Genomic DNA, 15,200 nt, shown 5'->3' with positions numbered 1-15,200 from the left:
ACACACATTTAGCCGAGACGCCTCAGGATCTCCCTGGCTCACCCACAGCCACTGTGGACCCAGGCTTGGGAGGGAAGCAGTGCCCTCCGCCCCCATATGCCCTGCCCCCATGCACACCAGGCCCTTACAGGCCTTGCCCCCTACTTCTAGCCCCTGTAGGTCCCATCCTCGCAGCTCCACCCCCGAACCTCTGGACTGCGCCTATAGGCTGACTGTGCCCCCCGCCAGCCCCTGACTGGGCATAATCCCCTGCTCTTAGACTTTCTGAGGGGCAGTCAAGGGATCTGTGCTGCTCTCACTCCAGCAGGCCTAACCCACTGAGTTTTGGCACTGGCAGTGGGGCTGGGCCGGCATGCAGACCCAGCACCCTGCGCTAAACCCCCAGCCCCACTGCCGCCGCCCTCACCAGCCATCTGCTGCTGTTGCTCCTGGGCCTTCTCGGCATCCGCCCGGAGGCTGGCGTGGCTGCTCTGCGCGCGGCACAGCTCCCGGCTGACTTCGTCCAGGCGCTTCTGCAGGGCCTCCTCACTCTCCCTGTGAGATGCCTGGGGACAGGCAGGGGAGTGGAGCAGTGAGGACGTGGAAGGACCAAGCCCTCAGCGGCTCTGCGGTGGAAGCGGACAGAGCTCTTTACCCCACCAAAGCCCCGTGCAGTCTCTGGTCCATGCGGGAAAGAAATGCATCCCTCAAGGCTCTAGAACCTGCACAGGCTTCACTTCGGCCAGAACCCTTTCATGGGGAGAAGGCAGCTGCCAGGGACCCACATTCACTTCCCAGTTCTTTTCTGAGTCCCTATTTTTACATTCTCAAGTGGTTCATGAAGACGTGGTTACTGCAAGAGTCCAAAGATACGGATTCAGAGTAAACTAGTGACATTTCCCAATCCAGTCCTCCATTCCTCTCCCGGGTGGGGGACAGCTTGGCAGATCTCCCACCTGCAGCTCCATGCATTACACATACACACACACACGCACGGTGCACCACTGCGATCACGCTACAGGGCAGTGCTCTTAGTTCTTAATATTAGGTTGAACCACATGAAATTGTCAGTGTTTGACGATTTTTACCTATAAAAATGGCAATTTCACACAGTTCAAAAGTATCTCAGAGACATTTCCTCACTCAGGACAGACAGGCCCACCACACTCTTGTTTAGGAGCCACACGGAGCCACACAGAGCTTCAGTGTTTGCCCAGTTTCCGGCTCAGGGTCAGGCAGGCTCTGGCAGTCCCAATCGGTGCTCCAAGGACGCCCTCGTTCACCTGTGAAGGATTCCCACACACTGGAGCAGAAGTGCTGGCCAAGGCCTCCATTTAACCAGCCCTTTGGAGAACTCAGTTCTCCAAAGAGCCCGACCACTGATTATTCATTAACAAGCTTGTCTGGGGGCAGAACCAGGTAAGAGGGGCATCAACAGATGACTGCTGTTTGAATAACAGGCTGTGAGTTATCCCTCGTCAATGCCTTTACCAAGCTGATCCCATCCACATCCGTTTTCATTTTCTTTTAGGGCAATGGCTGCACAGCCTGGAGCTGAGGTAACTGCTCAGATGAGCACCATCCGGGCAGAGGCATGGCTGGAGCCAGTGAAGCCATTGCCGAGGATGTGGCCACTAGACCGTGGTGCACGTGTACTGTGCAGTGAAAACTGGGGGCAGCTTTAGGATGGGCAGTGCTTTCTGCATTAGAACGTAGCAGGGGATTACTCAGTACCAACTCCTAGGGAGGAAACAAAAGAAAGGAGTGACTGCAAGCTGCTCCCAGAATGCACACCTGCTTCTCCTCTGCCAAGCGTCCCGGGCAGGAGCCTGCCTTGCACCCACTGGCTCCAACACCCTCACACCTCTGCCTCGACCAAGATACACAGGGCAGGGTCACTGCACGACTGGAAGAAAACACACCAGCTGCTGCTGCCTTTTTTCTTTAAGAAAAGGGACTCCAGCTCAGACTGCAGGGAGACTGACCGCACATGTTTTTCTGTTTGTTACCAACATTGATTAGAACTCTGATTCCAGCAACAAGCAAACAAAAACCCACCCACCTTCAGGAACCCTAAACTTAAAATCTTTCATGGAAACCACGGGCCTCCATCTTAAGACCTGAGATGACAACTGTCTTTGCCTTGAAGAGAATGTTGTTAGCATAGCCAATCACACCGAACAATTTCAGAAGCGGGTCCCATGGCTGGGCGGGCCAGCTGGGGACTTTCATAAGACCCTCCCGGATTTCTAAAATTCAGTTCTTCTAGAAGGATGTCATCAGCACCTTCAGTGGGTACTTTCTTCCAAGCAGGCCCCAAGAGGCTGTCCGGGGAGAGACAGGCAATGAGGGGCAGGGCATCTCCCTGATGCCAGTGCTCCAGGACCGAAGGTCAGCACAGGCCACCCCTGCCCTCATTCCTGCAGAGCTGGCTGGCAGCGAAGGGGCCTCAGGTGAAGGAAGGACAGTCACAATATGGAAAGAGCCCCATTTTCACCTCAGCAAAAAAGAGACACTTTCTACAACCTCAACTGCCAGTCTGACTTGGAGATATCTTGAATGAAATTTTGTAGAGTTCACATTGAGCTCTTTTTCTGAAAAGCACTGATCTAGTCCTAGGCATTCTGGGTGTAACAGCATGGTTATCTCCCACAGCCACCCTGAAGGACAGCTCCTACTATCCTGCCCATAGTACAGATGGGGAAACTGAGGCTCTGAAATAACTTGCTAGGAGGTGGCAGAGCCAGGACATGAACCCAACAGCTGGCACCAAAGGCCTCACTGTCAATCACAGACTTGACAGGCACAGAATCTTTGGTGTCAGACTGGAGAGCAGGGAATCCTCTGCCCAGCCCCAGGCTGTGGACAAGGACCCTGAGTCTGGAGAGGACAGGAGATACTGGGAGCCTGTGGGCCCTGGCTAGATCCTTCGTAGGAATGACACGTGATGGTGACAAACCAAGTCCAGTTCCAGGCCCAGATGGACCACAACCATCCGGGAGCCTTTAAAACACAACCATAGGCAGGCCCACCCCACAGCTTCTCAACTCACTGTTCTGAGTGGGTCTGCTTCACATGAACATCAGAAAACACCAAATTATCCATCTCAATTCCACCCCAATTCAAACTGTTTCTCTGCCCACGTTCTCTTTTAGTCCTTGTACATGCTCAAACATCACTCTTAAAATTTCGTGTCTGTTCTAGTTCCTTCCAAGAGGCAGCACTAATGCCCCCACGCACTACAGCCTGGTTTCAATGATGGGACAGAAAAAGGGCCCTAAGCCCCTGGGGTCACTGGGGTCTCCTCATTATCCAGAAAAGTTAAACCCAAGTGGGTATGACATCAAGCTGCCTCATGCCTTGGGTAACAGCCCTATGTGGGGTCCACCTGCCCAACACAGGCCAGCAGAGGGATGGGAATTCACCAGGCAAGGCCTCTGGGCTGGGAAAACACGCTGCATGCTGCTCGTGTTCCCCTGGGGACAGGGGGACAATCTTCCTCCCTCTGAAGGAGAACAGGCACCCTCCTGGGAAAACAGGCCTCCAGGCCACACCCAGAGGCTGAGAAAGAAGAAACCCCAACTGGCCTTGAAGCCAGAGGCTGCGTCCACAGCCTGTGGGCTCATCTGGCTGCCCCAGAGCTGCAGCACCATAGTGGGGGCAAGTATGGGAGGAAAAACACGGCTCCAGAGCGAGACTCGGGGTTCAAATTCTGCTTCTGCCATGTCCTGGCTGGGTGCACTTGAGGTAGTTGCTGAACTTCTCTGCACCTCAAACTCCCTTATGGGTAAAAATGCAGACACTACCAATGCCTACCTCATAGGGTTACAAGGAAAAGTGGCTGAGTTAATGCTTGAAAATGCTCAGAACAGTGCTTAGTATACAGAAAGCTCCCGCCTGATGCCAGCTATCACTACTACCAAGGAGACTAAGGTGAACAGTTTGAGCCCCAGCCCTGCAGACACCATCATCTGTCCCAGTCAAGGCTAGAAACAGGTGCCCAGTGTGGCAGGGCCAGCCTGGGCCCATCCCTGCTATGCAGACAATCTTGCTGGGCAGTGAACAGGGCACTGAGGTGGCCACCGCCCCGACTCACCTGCAGCTGCAGGACCTGCTTCTCGAAGGCAGCTGCCTTGGCTTCCAGAGCTTTCCGCTGCTGCTCATCTTGCCGCGCAGCCTCTGACTTCTCCACCAGCTCTTTGCTGACCTTGCTGAGTTCCTGCCGGAGCTTGGCCAGCTCTGCGTTCTGCCTGCAAGACAGTCACCAGCCTGACTAACAGGAAGGGTGATGGGATCGGTGGTCCAAGCCCTCCCTCCAGGACTCCAGCTCTCTTGTAAGTAAGCAGTTGCCCAAGTCTTGAAGCCATTACCAAAGACACTTCTCCATTATCAGCTGTGTGGGGTTCGGCATGTGTTTTGCTGAAGACATTTTTTTACCCATATAGTGCATGAACCAGAGACAGCATAGAGGAAATGTGCACTAAAGCACCCCACGGGAGCCCCTCCCAGAAACAGCCAGAAATTCACAGAAAATGGCAACACAGTTCTGGGTGCAAACCAGCCCTGAGATGAAGATCCGCCCGCCTTGACCCCCTGTAGGCCTGTGGGCAGCAGACCACGGAGTCCATGCGCCCCCTCACTGGCCAGCTGGACCAGGGCCAGGCTGGGGAGGCTGCCCAAAGCCAGAGCCTGAGGTGCTTACAAAACAGACCCTTCAGGACGGCACTTCAAAAGCTGGGTCTCAGGAGCTGGGAGGAATGTTCCGGAGTTACAGAAGGAGCCTTAAAGGAAAAGAGGGCAGCTGGAGGCCTGCCTTTCCAGCGTGAGGCGTGTGATCAGGATGCCACTCCCTCACTAGCAGACGCTGCCTCAAGGCCAAGGACTGACTGTCCAGCCAAGGGACACCACCAGACAAGACTGTCCCAAACCCTGGGACACAGCACCAGGCCAGGTGGAGCTGGGAAACTGGGCTGAGGCTAGCTTTGCTATGCTGCCTGCGGGGTGGCAGGTCCCACCTCTCTGACTTGGGGGCTGCCTCGTCTGTACTGGGGAGGCCACACCAAAGCCCACTATAGGGCCATCAGCTGCATGCTTCACAAGGCCAAGGTTCAAGAGACCTGGGAGGGAGGCGGAAGATCGTGTGGTGCCCTCAAGACGGACTGGGAGCTCTGAAGTGGGCCTGGGAAAACACATCCCGCTGCTGAGAGCCACCCACCAGCCAGAGCTTCTGGACTGGCAGGGCCACTGCCTCAGCCTGACAAGTCTCCTGGCTTTAGAGCCCTACCCAGTAAGGAGGCCACAGCAGATCCTATGTAGGGAGACGCCAGAGAATTTCTCAGCCCCACATTTACCTTCTGCTGTGGCTTTTGAGGAAACAGCAGCCACAAACCTCCAACCAGCCAATGGCTCAGGAAGGGGACCCAGAGGGGACAGGCAGAGGGGAAGGCAGCTGCTGGGTCTCACTCCATGTCAGAGGGAGCCACAGTCAAAACAGACACTTGGCCCGGTTCCCCTCCCTGTCCAGCTCCCACACTGGATTTCCCCTGACCCGACTCCCAGCACAAGGACTAAGGGTGCTGGCGTGCTTTGCTGTGGTCAGCCCCTGCCTTGGTGAGAGCAGAGGCTTTGGGGATAACACAGAGCTCTGCCAAGTCCCTGCAGGACACTTCGGACCAGAGAAGGCAAAGAAATGTGCAACTAAAGACACTGCAGTGGGTTTCTCGAGGGCCGCTGCTGAGGGTGTAATGCTCAAATCAGGGAAGCAGAAGTGCGGCTATACTTAACTCCAGAGGGCAAGTGCACCCTCCGGCCCACTTGCTGTGGGCTGCAGTGCTTCAGCAACTCAGAGACAACACTGAGATGAGAACCCCGCTAGGCAGGTGGGGCCTGTGTGCTGGAAACCCTCCCTAGTACCAGTGCATCTGAAGCAAGGGTGTTGCAGAGCAGGAGGCTGTGCTCCAGGGCACCGTCGAGGCCCACCACCAGCCACCGCAGGGATGCTGGGCCACCTGTTAGAAGACTCAGGGGCCCAGAACCCAGATGGGACATGGAAGGTCAGGACGGCTCCACACACATGTAGGGCCCATGCCTGGCTCTTGTGCCAGCTGCCCTGGCCACAGCCTCGTGAAGCCTTCCTCACTCCAGAGCCCTTGGGGAGGTGCTGAGGCAGGAAAGCTCAGCTTACTTGCTCTCCACCTGGCTCGTGGCCTGGTTCAAGGCATCCCGCAGGATGGAGTTCTCCTGCTGCAGGCGGGCCAGCTGCGTGTTGGGGCCATTCTCCAGCTGCTCCTGAAGAGTCCGGATCTGGAAAGTCACGGGCAAGGGCATCAGAGGCAGCTCGGCCTCACACACAGAACTGACTTCTGAGCCGTGGTTAGTGAAGACACAGCCCACAAAAGAAAACCCCCAAAAGCCTCCACCTTTTCCACGTGGAAGTTAAGAGGATCCCATAAAACAAGAGGCCTGAAAATTGCGAGGTTAAGTGGCCAAGCATGACCCCCACACCCAGCGACACCTCTCTCCCTCCTCACTGCTCATGGCCTGCCCGAGGCTGAACACTCAGCCCAGGGTCTCTGACACGCGCCATGAACATCTGCCTCCAAGGTCACATGGTTGACTGTTCTAAGACAAAGCACGTGGCCACTGCCTCTAACCCCCCTGAGGAAGCCTCGATTCCTGCCCTCTGACCTCCAGCACGTCCTGAGATATGCAGCAGGGAGGAGGTCGCAGCCCACTATGAGCAGGGTGCAGGCTTCAGACTTTGACTACAGGGCCAGTCTGGGCAGCCGCCAGTGCTGGCCTGGAGCCCCACGCTGGAGCTGTGTGATTTTCAGGCCTCTGGTATTATGGGATCCTCCCAACCATGTGGAAAGAAGATAGAGCCAGCGTTTCTCCAGGTTCACATGAAGGGTGAGAACTTCACAGACACCCAGGAGGTAGGGAAACAGGGCTGGCCATCTGAGACTAGGCTGTTTTGAAAAGTGTTCTTTAAAATGTATTTCATACCTCCTTGGCTTTTAACATTATACACACACTTGGACTGCCAGACCCTGTCCAGCCAAATGCAACAGCCCCTGGACCCCTAAACCTGACCAGACCTTACAGACCCCTGTGGGCATCATCAACCCCCTCCTCATGCCTCGCCCTTTCGGCCTCTCTGGCTCCCTCCGTCCTGGACTGGGACTGGGTCCGGTCCCTTCCCATGCCGCCAGCCACTGCCCACCTTGCCCTGCAGCTGCTGCACCTCCTTCACGTGCTCCCGGTAGCTGGCCTGCATGCGCGCCTGCACAGCCGTGATCTCCTGCTCGCGGGCCACCAGCTGCTTTTTCACTTTGGCCTCCCCGGCTGCTGCTTTGGCCTTTTCCGCTGCCATCTCCTGGGGGGAAAGTAGCAGAGAGAGGGGCTGGTGAGCCTTGCAGGGCAGGAGCCTATCAGAAGGGAGCAAGAGCATCACCCGGGCTGGGAGGCTGGACAGCAGAGCACAGACCCCTCCTGCCGGCCGAGTTCTGAGCTAGACTCAAGCCAGCAGCAGCGGGAACACCAACAGACAACAAGGGATCCCTGGAAACCCTGCTGGCCCTGGCTGGTTGTGGGCTCAATGTCAGGCCTTGGCCACAGTGGAGGTGGCAGATGCGACAGGAACAGCAGAGACATGCGGTGCTGTCCCTGGCTCTCCAGAGCACTGGCTCGGCCCTGCTGTGATGAAAACACCCCAGCTTGACTCAGTCACCAACATCCAGGCCCCTGGGACACCTACTTCTATTCAAGTGCCTTCGTCAGGACTGAAAGGCGGCAAGCCCTGATGGCTAAGGTGGGGGTGGGGCCAGCTGCCAGTTCTGCCGTGGCTGGGGGTAGGGCATGGGTCTCTGCAGGCAGTCACTCTGTCCTCCACCCAGCGGGACATCGGCTCCGATCAGTGCCAGATACCCACAGGTGAACATGAATGCCAAGTCTGGGGGGTCTGGCGTCTCCAGCAGGGACAGAGCAGGATGGGAAGGCTGGTCATGGTCTGTGTCATCCCAGAGGGACAGCCTCAACCAGAAGCCACAGGGAGGCAGGATGACAACTCAAGCAAAGGTTGACACAATGAGCCCCTGGGGTGGGGGTGCTCCCTGTCTAGCAGGCCTGGACAGACCAGCACTGATGTGATGTGAATACATATCATAAACACAGCCGGCCTGGGTGACCAGGGCACAAGCATCCCACGAGCGTCAAGGCTGCTCCGTGGGCAGTGGGCCAGGAGTGGGGAAGTCCGCCCCCTCCCCAGACCAGGGCTGTAGGGAGGCCCATCCCAAAGGCCAGAGTGTCCCTCTTGCCTGAGATGGGAAAGAACCCTGAGGAGGAGCCACTGGGTGCTGGTGCTGTTCCGTGCTCCTGGCACTCTCTGGGACCTCCTGGGACTCTTGGCCTCACTTTTCAAAGACAATCACCTTTTTGGCTCTGCCCGGGGTGAGAGGCCCACAGGAGCCTGCAGGTCTGCTTCACTGATTAGCTACAGAAGTTGGGGGTGGGAGGAGCTGACACTGCGCCCCAGCACTGTCCCATTTAATTTTCTCTGGAAGACGAGGATTACAATCCCCATCCAAGCTGAGGTCACAGAGCCTTGGAGAGGACACACTTGTTCAATGTTGGGGAGCAGCTCTAAGAGGCAGGAGTGGGGCCCGAACCTAGGACTGTACAAGACCAAGGGGTTCCCAGAAAGGGGAGGAATGAGGACGCCTGCCCTTCTGTGTGGGCTGGGAAGCCCCTGGGGAAAGGGAGGGCAGCTCAGCGGTGATTCCAGGACTCCTCCGCACCTCCTCCTCTAACACACGTGGCCCCACCGGCCCTCTGCTGGCAGACGGGTGTGGTGGGGATGGCTGGAAGCCTCCAAACACCAGCAGAGAGGAGGCCGCTCTCTTTGCTGAGTTTCCCACACAACAGCCCTTCCAAGTAAATGGTCCAGCCTTGCAAAGAAACCAAAGCTCAGGGAGACCAGGCATTCCCACAGCCACATAGATGGCAGGTTGGGAAGCCACACTTGGGTCATCCTCAGCCCTCCTCCGCCACCTGGAGACACCCTTCCCAGCCCTGGGCAGGCCTCGTGCAGTTCCAAGGTCCAACCCGCTCAGGGTCTGCAGACCCCTATCTCCTGGGGGTCAGGGTCCCAGGGCCGCCAGGATTCAATGGGATTTTCCCCCTCCTTTGCCTCTAGGCTTTTTAAAGAGCAGAGAAAAGTCACTTGTCCTCAGTGCAGCTGTTTAGCTCTCTATGGTTTCTTTTTCTTCAAAGAGCTCAGAGTCCCAGGGTTCCTACTGCTTGTCAAATTCTTAATTCAGTTGCAAGAGTCAGATTTATTTTCTTGAAAAGCATTCCTGATGGTGGTGGGGGGTTCCGGCACACAAGAAGACAAGGCTTGGCACCATCACCAGCATCGGCTCAGAAGTGACTCTCTGTCCCCACTTCTTCCGGGCACTGTTCCCCAGGAGTAGTGGGGCCCCTCATGGTGTAAGCTTCGAGGACTGTAGAGAGCCCTCCAACCTGCTTCCCCAGCCAAGCAAGGAAGCAACCTCCACCAAGAAGGCCTGGTAACAGACCTCCTCCCATGATCCCACCCCCAGGTAAACCCTCTGAGGGTCCCAGAGGGCCTTGGGGCTCCTTCTGTTTCACAGCCCCATCTCCTTCTGGGCCCTAAAGCCAGAACACAGGACCAAGCCCAGGACGGGACCAGTCTGAGGCGTGGCTTCAGGACAGAGGTTCTGGTGCCCAGGAAGATGACAGCTGGAATGTTTTTCCAGAAGGTTGTGCCTTCTTGGTTACATCACTGGAGCTCTGCCTGGACTCCTCAAACCCCCCAAAGATTCTCAGACAGCCAGGACAGAGTTCTCAAGGGCGTCTGGGCCCATCAACTCCTGCAGACGGCATGTGGACTGGTCCTTGTACCCAACTCTGCTGGGACTTCGCACATTTGGGAGACCTGGATACAGCAGATGATCCAAATTTTCTTTCTCAGTGTGTCCAGATCATGCCTTCAGCATCAGACCCCAAGAAACAGAATTAATGAAAACCCTTTTCAACTATAAAAACTTCTCTACAAGGACAAAGAAAACATATCGAAGGGACTAGAACAAGAAACATAGGTTCCATCCATCTCCCCAGCTCCTGAGGGGGATTAAGGTAAGAGGAACTGCCACACTCTCTGGAATTTACTGTCTCGTAACATTTCCCTCAGCAGTGCTGGGAAGTTGCAGTGTTACTGTAAGAATGAGGTAAACAGGCCAGGGACGGTGGCTCATGGCTGCAATTCCAGCACTTTGGGAGGCCGAGGTGGGCAGATCACCTGAGGTCGGGAGTTTGAGACCAGCCCGACCAACATGGAGAAACCCTGTCTCTACTAAAAATACAAAATTAGCCGGGTATGGTGGCGCTTGCCTGTAATCCCAGCTACTCGGGAGGCTGAGACGGGAGAATCGCTTGAACCCGGGAGGCGGAGGTTGCAGTGAGCCAAGATCATGCCATTGCACTCCAGCCTGGGCAACAACAGTGAAACTCCAGTCTCAAAAAAAAAAAAAAAAAAGAATAAGGTAAACACATCGGCTCTGCTCAGGACTCTCAACAGACAGCACAAGCACAGGGAGAGAAACGGCCAAAGGCATCCACTACAAACATTTAACTATTTACAAGAAGACAACGTAAAATACTCAGAAATGCTTCCAGGCTTCCCCTCAGCTGCGAGGTGGCCTGGCCCTCGGTGGCCACTTGTTCACTGGCAGCCTGCTAGGCTGAGCCAGGCGAGACCACCAGAGTGCATCTGTGCCGCGAGGCTTGAGGTCTGACAGGAGCCAGATGCAGCCGGGTGATGCCTAACTGTACCAATGACCTCCGTGCAGAATAGGAACATGGGAGCTCCAGAAGGCTCCTGAGGGAGAGAAACCAAATTGAGTCTTCCAGAGTAAGAAGACAATGTCCAGACATCCAAGCACGGAAGGGCATTACAGGCCAAGGGAAGAGCAAGAGGAGAGCCCCAGAGGAGTCACGAAAGGGCACAGCATGTCTGTGCACAGGTAGGGAAAGGGAAGAGGTGAGGCCAGAGGCAGGGTGAGTGGCTGAGCTGGGGCTTGGGGGGCAGACTTAGGTCTGAAGATTAGGGGCCTCTGGCAGAGCTTGATGGGGGTCCTCACAGATGCGCATTTGGGAGCCCAACAGGACCTCTTCAGGCTTAGGGAGCAGAGTGTGGGTGGGAGGGAGGCCACGCACCGTTAACCTTCTCCTCACCTAAGAGGCAAGGCCGGTGGTCTCCGAGGAGGCTGCGTACTGAATGAGGACCACAGGCTGCCCTGAGTATGCAGCCAGGGAGATATTCTACCACCCCAGCAGGGTGGGGGGCAGCATCAAAGAGCGGCCATCTAAGGTATGTCTTCTGGTCCTGCCCCATCCCCCACCCAGTGAACTTCCCATCTGGCTCAGAGCTGTGACCCTGAATTTGCGACAAAAAGTAAGGCTGCCTTACTTCCAATTCTTTGTGCTTGAGCAGACAAAGCCACCCGGAGGAAGGGCTGTAGCCCAGACACTGTCGGACAGTCCACCATCCAGGCCCTCTCCCTGCGCCCGCTGCCCAGGACGGAGAAGGCAGGGAGGCAGGGAGAGGGCAAGAGCAAGCCTGCAGTGCTGCATGGGGCAAAGACGGCTTTCAACAGGGCCTGAACACTCCCAGAGGGCCAGGGGGCCCCTCACCCTGCCCTTCCTCCAGGAAGGCTGGGGCACCAGGGCTCACTCTCAGAAGCAGAGGTGGGGAAAGACCCCGGTGAATTCTGCAGTGGGAAGAACAGCCCCTATGCCATGGATCCCAACACAATCTCAACGTGCCACCAGCCCCGTCCTACGGCAGCACCAACCCACCACTGATTGCTGTTCAGAGTGCAAATGCTACCTGCCATGCCATCTGCTGATGCAGGGAGCCAGGGTTTCCCTGCACGTCCCTCCTCTGACATCAGAAGAAGGGAGAAGAGCAGCCCCTCCAGTCCCCTCCTCACAAGGTTTTGCATAATTCTCAAGAAAACAACCTTGAATCTACTGTGGCCACCCTCCTTTCCAGGCACGGCCCCTAGAAAGGTGGCCTGTGACTGCAGGACCTGTCTAGTGAAAGCCAGGTCTGGTCCATCCCCATCACAAACTGATGCTGCTTCACTTCCAAAGCCCTGCTTCACTTCCCTGCGTTCTTACAGCCACGAAGGAAGCCACCACACCGTAGAGCCATGAGCACTGCCAAGGGTGAGCCGCCGGCCCTCGGCTCTTTAGGCAGCAGATAAGCGGCAGTCCCTACTCAGTGGCCTGACAGCCAGCTACGTTCCAGGCAGGCCCCAGCATCTCGGAGCCCGGGATCCACCGTGGATGGGGCGGGGGTCCTCTGAGGATGGGAGAGAACAAGCCATCTCTGAGCCCACTCAGGCTGTACCTTGTTAAGCTCCCTCAGTTTGCTCTTGGCAACAGCCGCATCTTCCTGTTCTGTGGCCAGCAGTTTTTCCTTCTCTTCCAGCTGGCGCTTCAGAATCGCCACAGGGTCACCCTTCTGAGTGGCCTAGAAGTACCCAGAGATGCGTTAACAGAGGGGACAAATGGGACTTGGCTCATCCCCCGACCCCGGACAAGAGCAGAGGCCTGAGGGCTTGATGAAGTGAGCAGGGGCTTCGAGTCAAGGGTTCCACTGGGACTCCGGATACTTGTGGGGAAAGGCGGCCCTGCCTCAGCCATCAGCCTGCCGGGGCCCCTGACCCAGTGTGTGTTGGGACTGTCAAGGCCAAAGGCTTTGGATCCCTGGAGTGGCATTTAGGAGTGTGGTGTTGCCAGCTCCTCTGAGGGGCAGCTGGCCACCATTTCTGGCCTGGAGCCTACCCGAGCCGGGCGTGCAGCCCGTAGGCCTCTGGGTGCAGTATGGGGGCCGGGTACTCTGGGGACAGTGACCTGAGCAGAGCCAGGCCTCTCCCTGGTCATCTGAATCTCCTATGGCCACTCATACCCAGTAGAGCCCCCAGTGATGAGTGACAAGCTCTCGGTGCCACTGAGACTGCAGGATGTGTATGGCCAGGAAGGGAGTGACCCTACTGGCCTCAGGGCACACCTGAGCATCTCTAACCACTAAATTCTCCAGCAAAGTTACCCTGAACTCTGACTCCAGTGAAGGAATGTGCCATGCAGCACTTCTTGGGGACACCTCTTGGCCAGAGGCATGAGATAGCTCAGAGCTCTTAGCCTCTGAACCTGCCCCTGGCAGCACGATGGAAACCAGAGGCGCTTCTGAGCTGGGGAACCTCACAGGGCTCCACACAGTGTGTCCCTATACCTTCCTTTCTGCACCCTGAGCTGTGGCCACAAACTGGCTAGGCCCCTGCTCCCTAGATCCCATCCCCTGCCAATACAGAGCTCTGCCCCAGCCCTAACCATCTCAGGAGCCAGGCCATGGGTGGCTTGACAGAAGCCAAAGCACCTGCAAGCGATCCCTCGGGGTGGCAGAATTCTGCCAGGAAAGAGAAGTGGAGGCTGTTCTATGAATGTCCTCTCTGTGGCGTGGCAGGGTGCGTGTGGCCATCCTGACGGGCATCTCGGGTGGTGGGAGGCATGGGGGCCCCAGAACCCAGGTAACCACTGCAACTCACTGGCCCGAGGGGGAGAGGCAGAGGGAAGGGCGAAACCACCCTCGCCAGCTGCAGTGGCCTCTGAGCATGGCCAGCAGGAGGGTGGGCCCACCTTGTGCCAGGTGTCCTGAATGATGCCAGCCTTTTCAGACAGGATCTCGATGAGCCGCTGGGCCTCGCCCTCGTTGAATACCATGCTCCCAACCGTGGAGACCAGTGTCTTGTAGGGGAGGTAGAGAGGGCCGTCGGCATCTGGGGGCCCTGTGCAGAGAGAGGGAAAGAGCTGAGACTTAGGCCCATACGCCACAACACATGTGGCCACAAAGCCCATCACACCAAGAAGGTTCCGTTCACAGCCAAGAAGAGCTCTCCGACTGCCTGGGGTCGGCAGGCTGAGCATGGCGGGCCTGCTCCAGTGTCTCCTGCTCTTTCAGGACACCGAGAAACTGACTCAACGATGGGTCCCTGCACCGTCCTAACTCGCCCATAGGAAGTCCCAGCCTGGGGTGGAAGTAGAGCTCCTCTTTTTTTTTTTTTTTTCTACCATCAAGATGGCCTGCAACAAAATTAAGCAAGGCGTACTTTTCCCATAGGCTTTTCTCCCTTCCTTTTTTTCTTGCAAATGCACTGGTCCTGTTCTCAACCTGCATGGCTCACCAAGGTTCTCCCCACTGGCCGTGACTGAGCCCCATGGCCTTGTGGGACCTGACTGGGCAGCGAATCCACCGTCCACCACACACAGACACCCAGAGCCACACTCCTGCAGCCACGGGAGGAGCACAGAAAGCAAGGAGAGGCTGCTTCCACATATCAGTGCAAACCCTCTATTTCTAGCTCCCTGGATGAAGCTTAGGCAGCAACAGGGTTCGGGAGAGGGAAGGCTGGCTGGGTTCTTATAGAAAGGGCCTGTCCACTTGCCAGTCCATGAGTGACTGCCTGGAGGGCAGGGAGCCACCTGCCAACAACCGTCACTTCTGAAAAACTAAAACTGCCGACACGCCCCACCCCCCACCACACACACACGGTTTTGCTCTCATTGGGGCTTGAATGCAGCCTTGGAAGCAAGAAAGGGTGAACCAAGATGCCACGCCTGAGTGCCTGGACTCTTCCACAGCCGAATGACAGCGCTAAAAATGAGCCAAATCAGAGAGCGGACCGGCCTACAGCAGCCCCCTCAGCTGAGCCCACCTTGGGAGGACAAAGGAGAGGGCTGGTTTCCATAGCAACCCTCAATTCTCTGGCTTGTCACAATATTTTCACTTACTAGTCACAATATTTTCATTACAAGTCAAAGCATTTGGCACAATACCTTAATGAGGGGAACATGGGATGTGGGCGAGCTGGTTGCTATGAGCACCTTTATTTCCTAACTTCTTACCCTGGTGAGGCTCGGGAGTTTAAAAATAACCATGTTGACACAAAGGCCTAAGAGGTCATGGGTGCCATGAAAACGGGTCCTGGCAAAAGCATGCCCTTTCAACCTTCTTTTTACTGAAGTATGTGTATGTATATAACGTAATTTTAATGCACACACAAGAGAAAATTCTAACCCAAAAGCCAAAAGAAAATAAAAACATGCATGGCTCACTCTCGGGAGAAACCCCCGTTTTA

At 56.3% G+C, this 15,200-nt stretch overlaps 1 protein-coding gene across 8 annotated transcripts in view; it reads right to left on the bottom strand.

The window, feature by feature from the left end:
* The window catches only part of RRBP1 (ribosome binding protein 1), a 68,803-nt gene that overhangs the window by 15,576 nt on the left and 38,027 nt on the right, over positions 1-15,200 (bottom strand). For 7 of the 8 annotated variants that reach the window (XM_055266716.2, XM_055266718.2, XM_055266717.2 and 4 more), the window contains 6 exons: positions 13,702-13,850; positions 12,413-12,535; positions 7,202-7,354; positions 6,164-6,282; positions 4,076-4,229; positions 407-545 (listed from right to left, as the gene is read on the bottom strand). In XM_055266716.2, the coding sequence (XP_055122691.2) occupies positions 407-545; positions 4,076-4,229; positions 6,164-6,282; positions 7,202-7,354; positions 12,413-12,535; positions 13,702-13,850 (837 nt within the window). The remainder of the gene's footprint in view (positions 1-406; positions 546-4,075; positions 4,230-6,163; positions 6,283-7,201; positions 7,355-12,412; positions 12,536-13,701; positions 13,851-15,200) is intronic. The other variant, XM_063633921.1, reaches the window with a different exon arrangement.

This window comes from Symphalangus syndactylus, chromosome 24 (genome assembly GCF_028878055.3).
Source record: "Symphalangus syndactylus isolate Jambi chromosome 24, NHGRI_mSymSyn1-v2.1_pri, whole genome shotgun sequence".
Taxonomy (NCBI): Eukaryota; Metazoa; Chordata; class Mammalia; order Primates; family Hylobatidae; genus Symphalangus; species Symphalangus syndactylus.
This window is presented reverse-complemented; position numbering and strand designations above follow the sequence as displayed.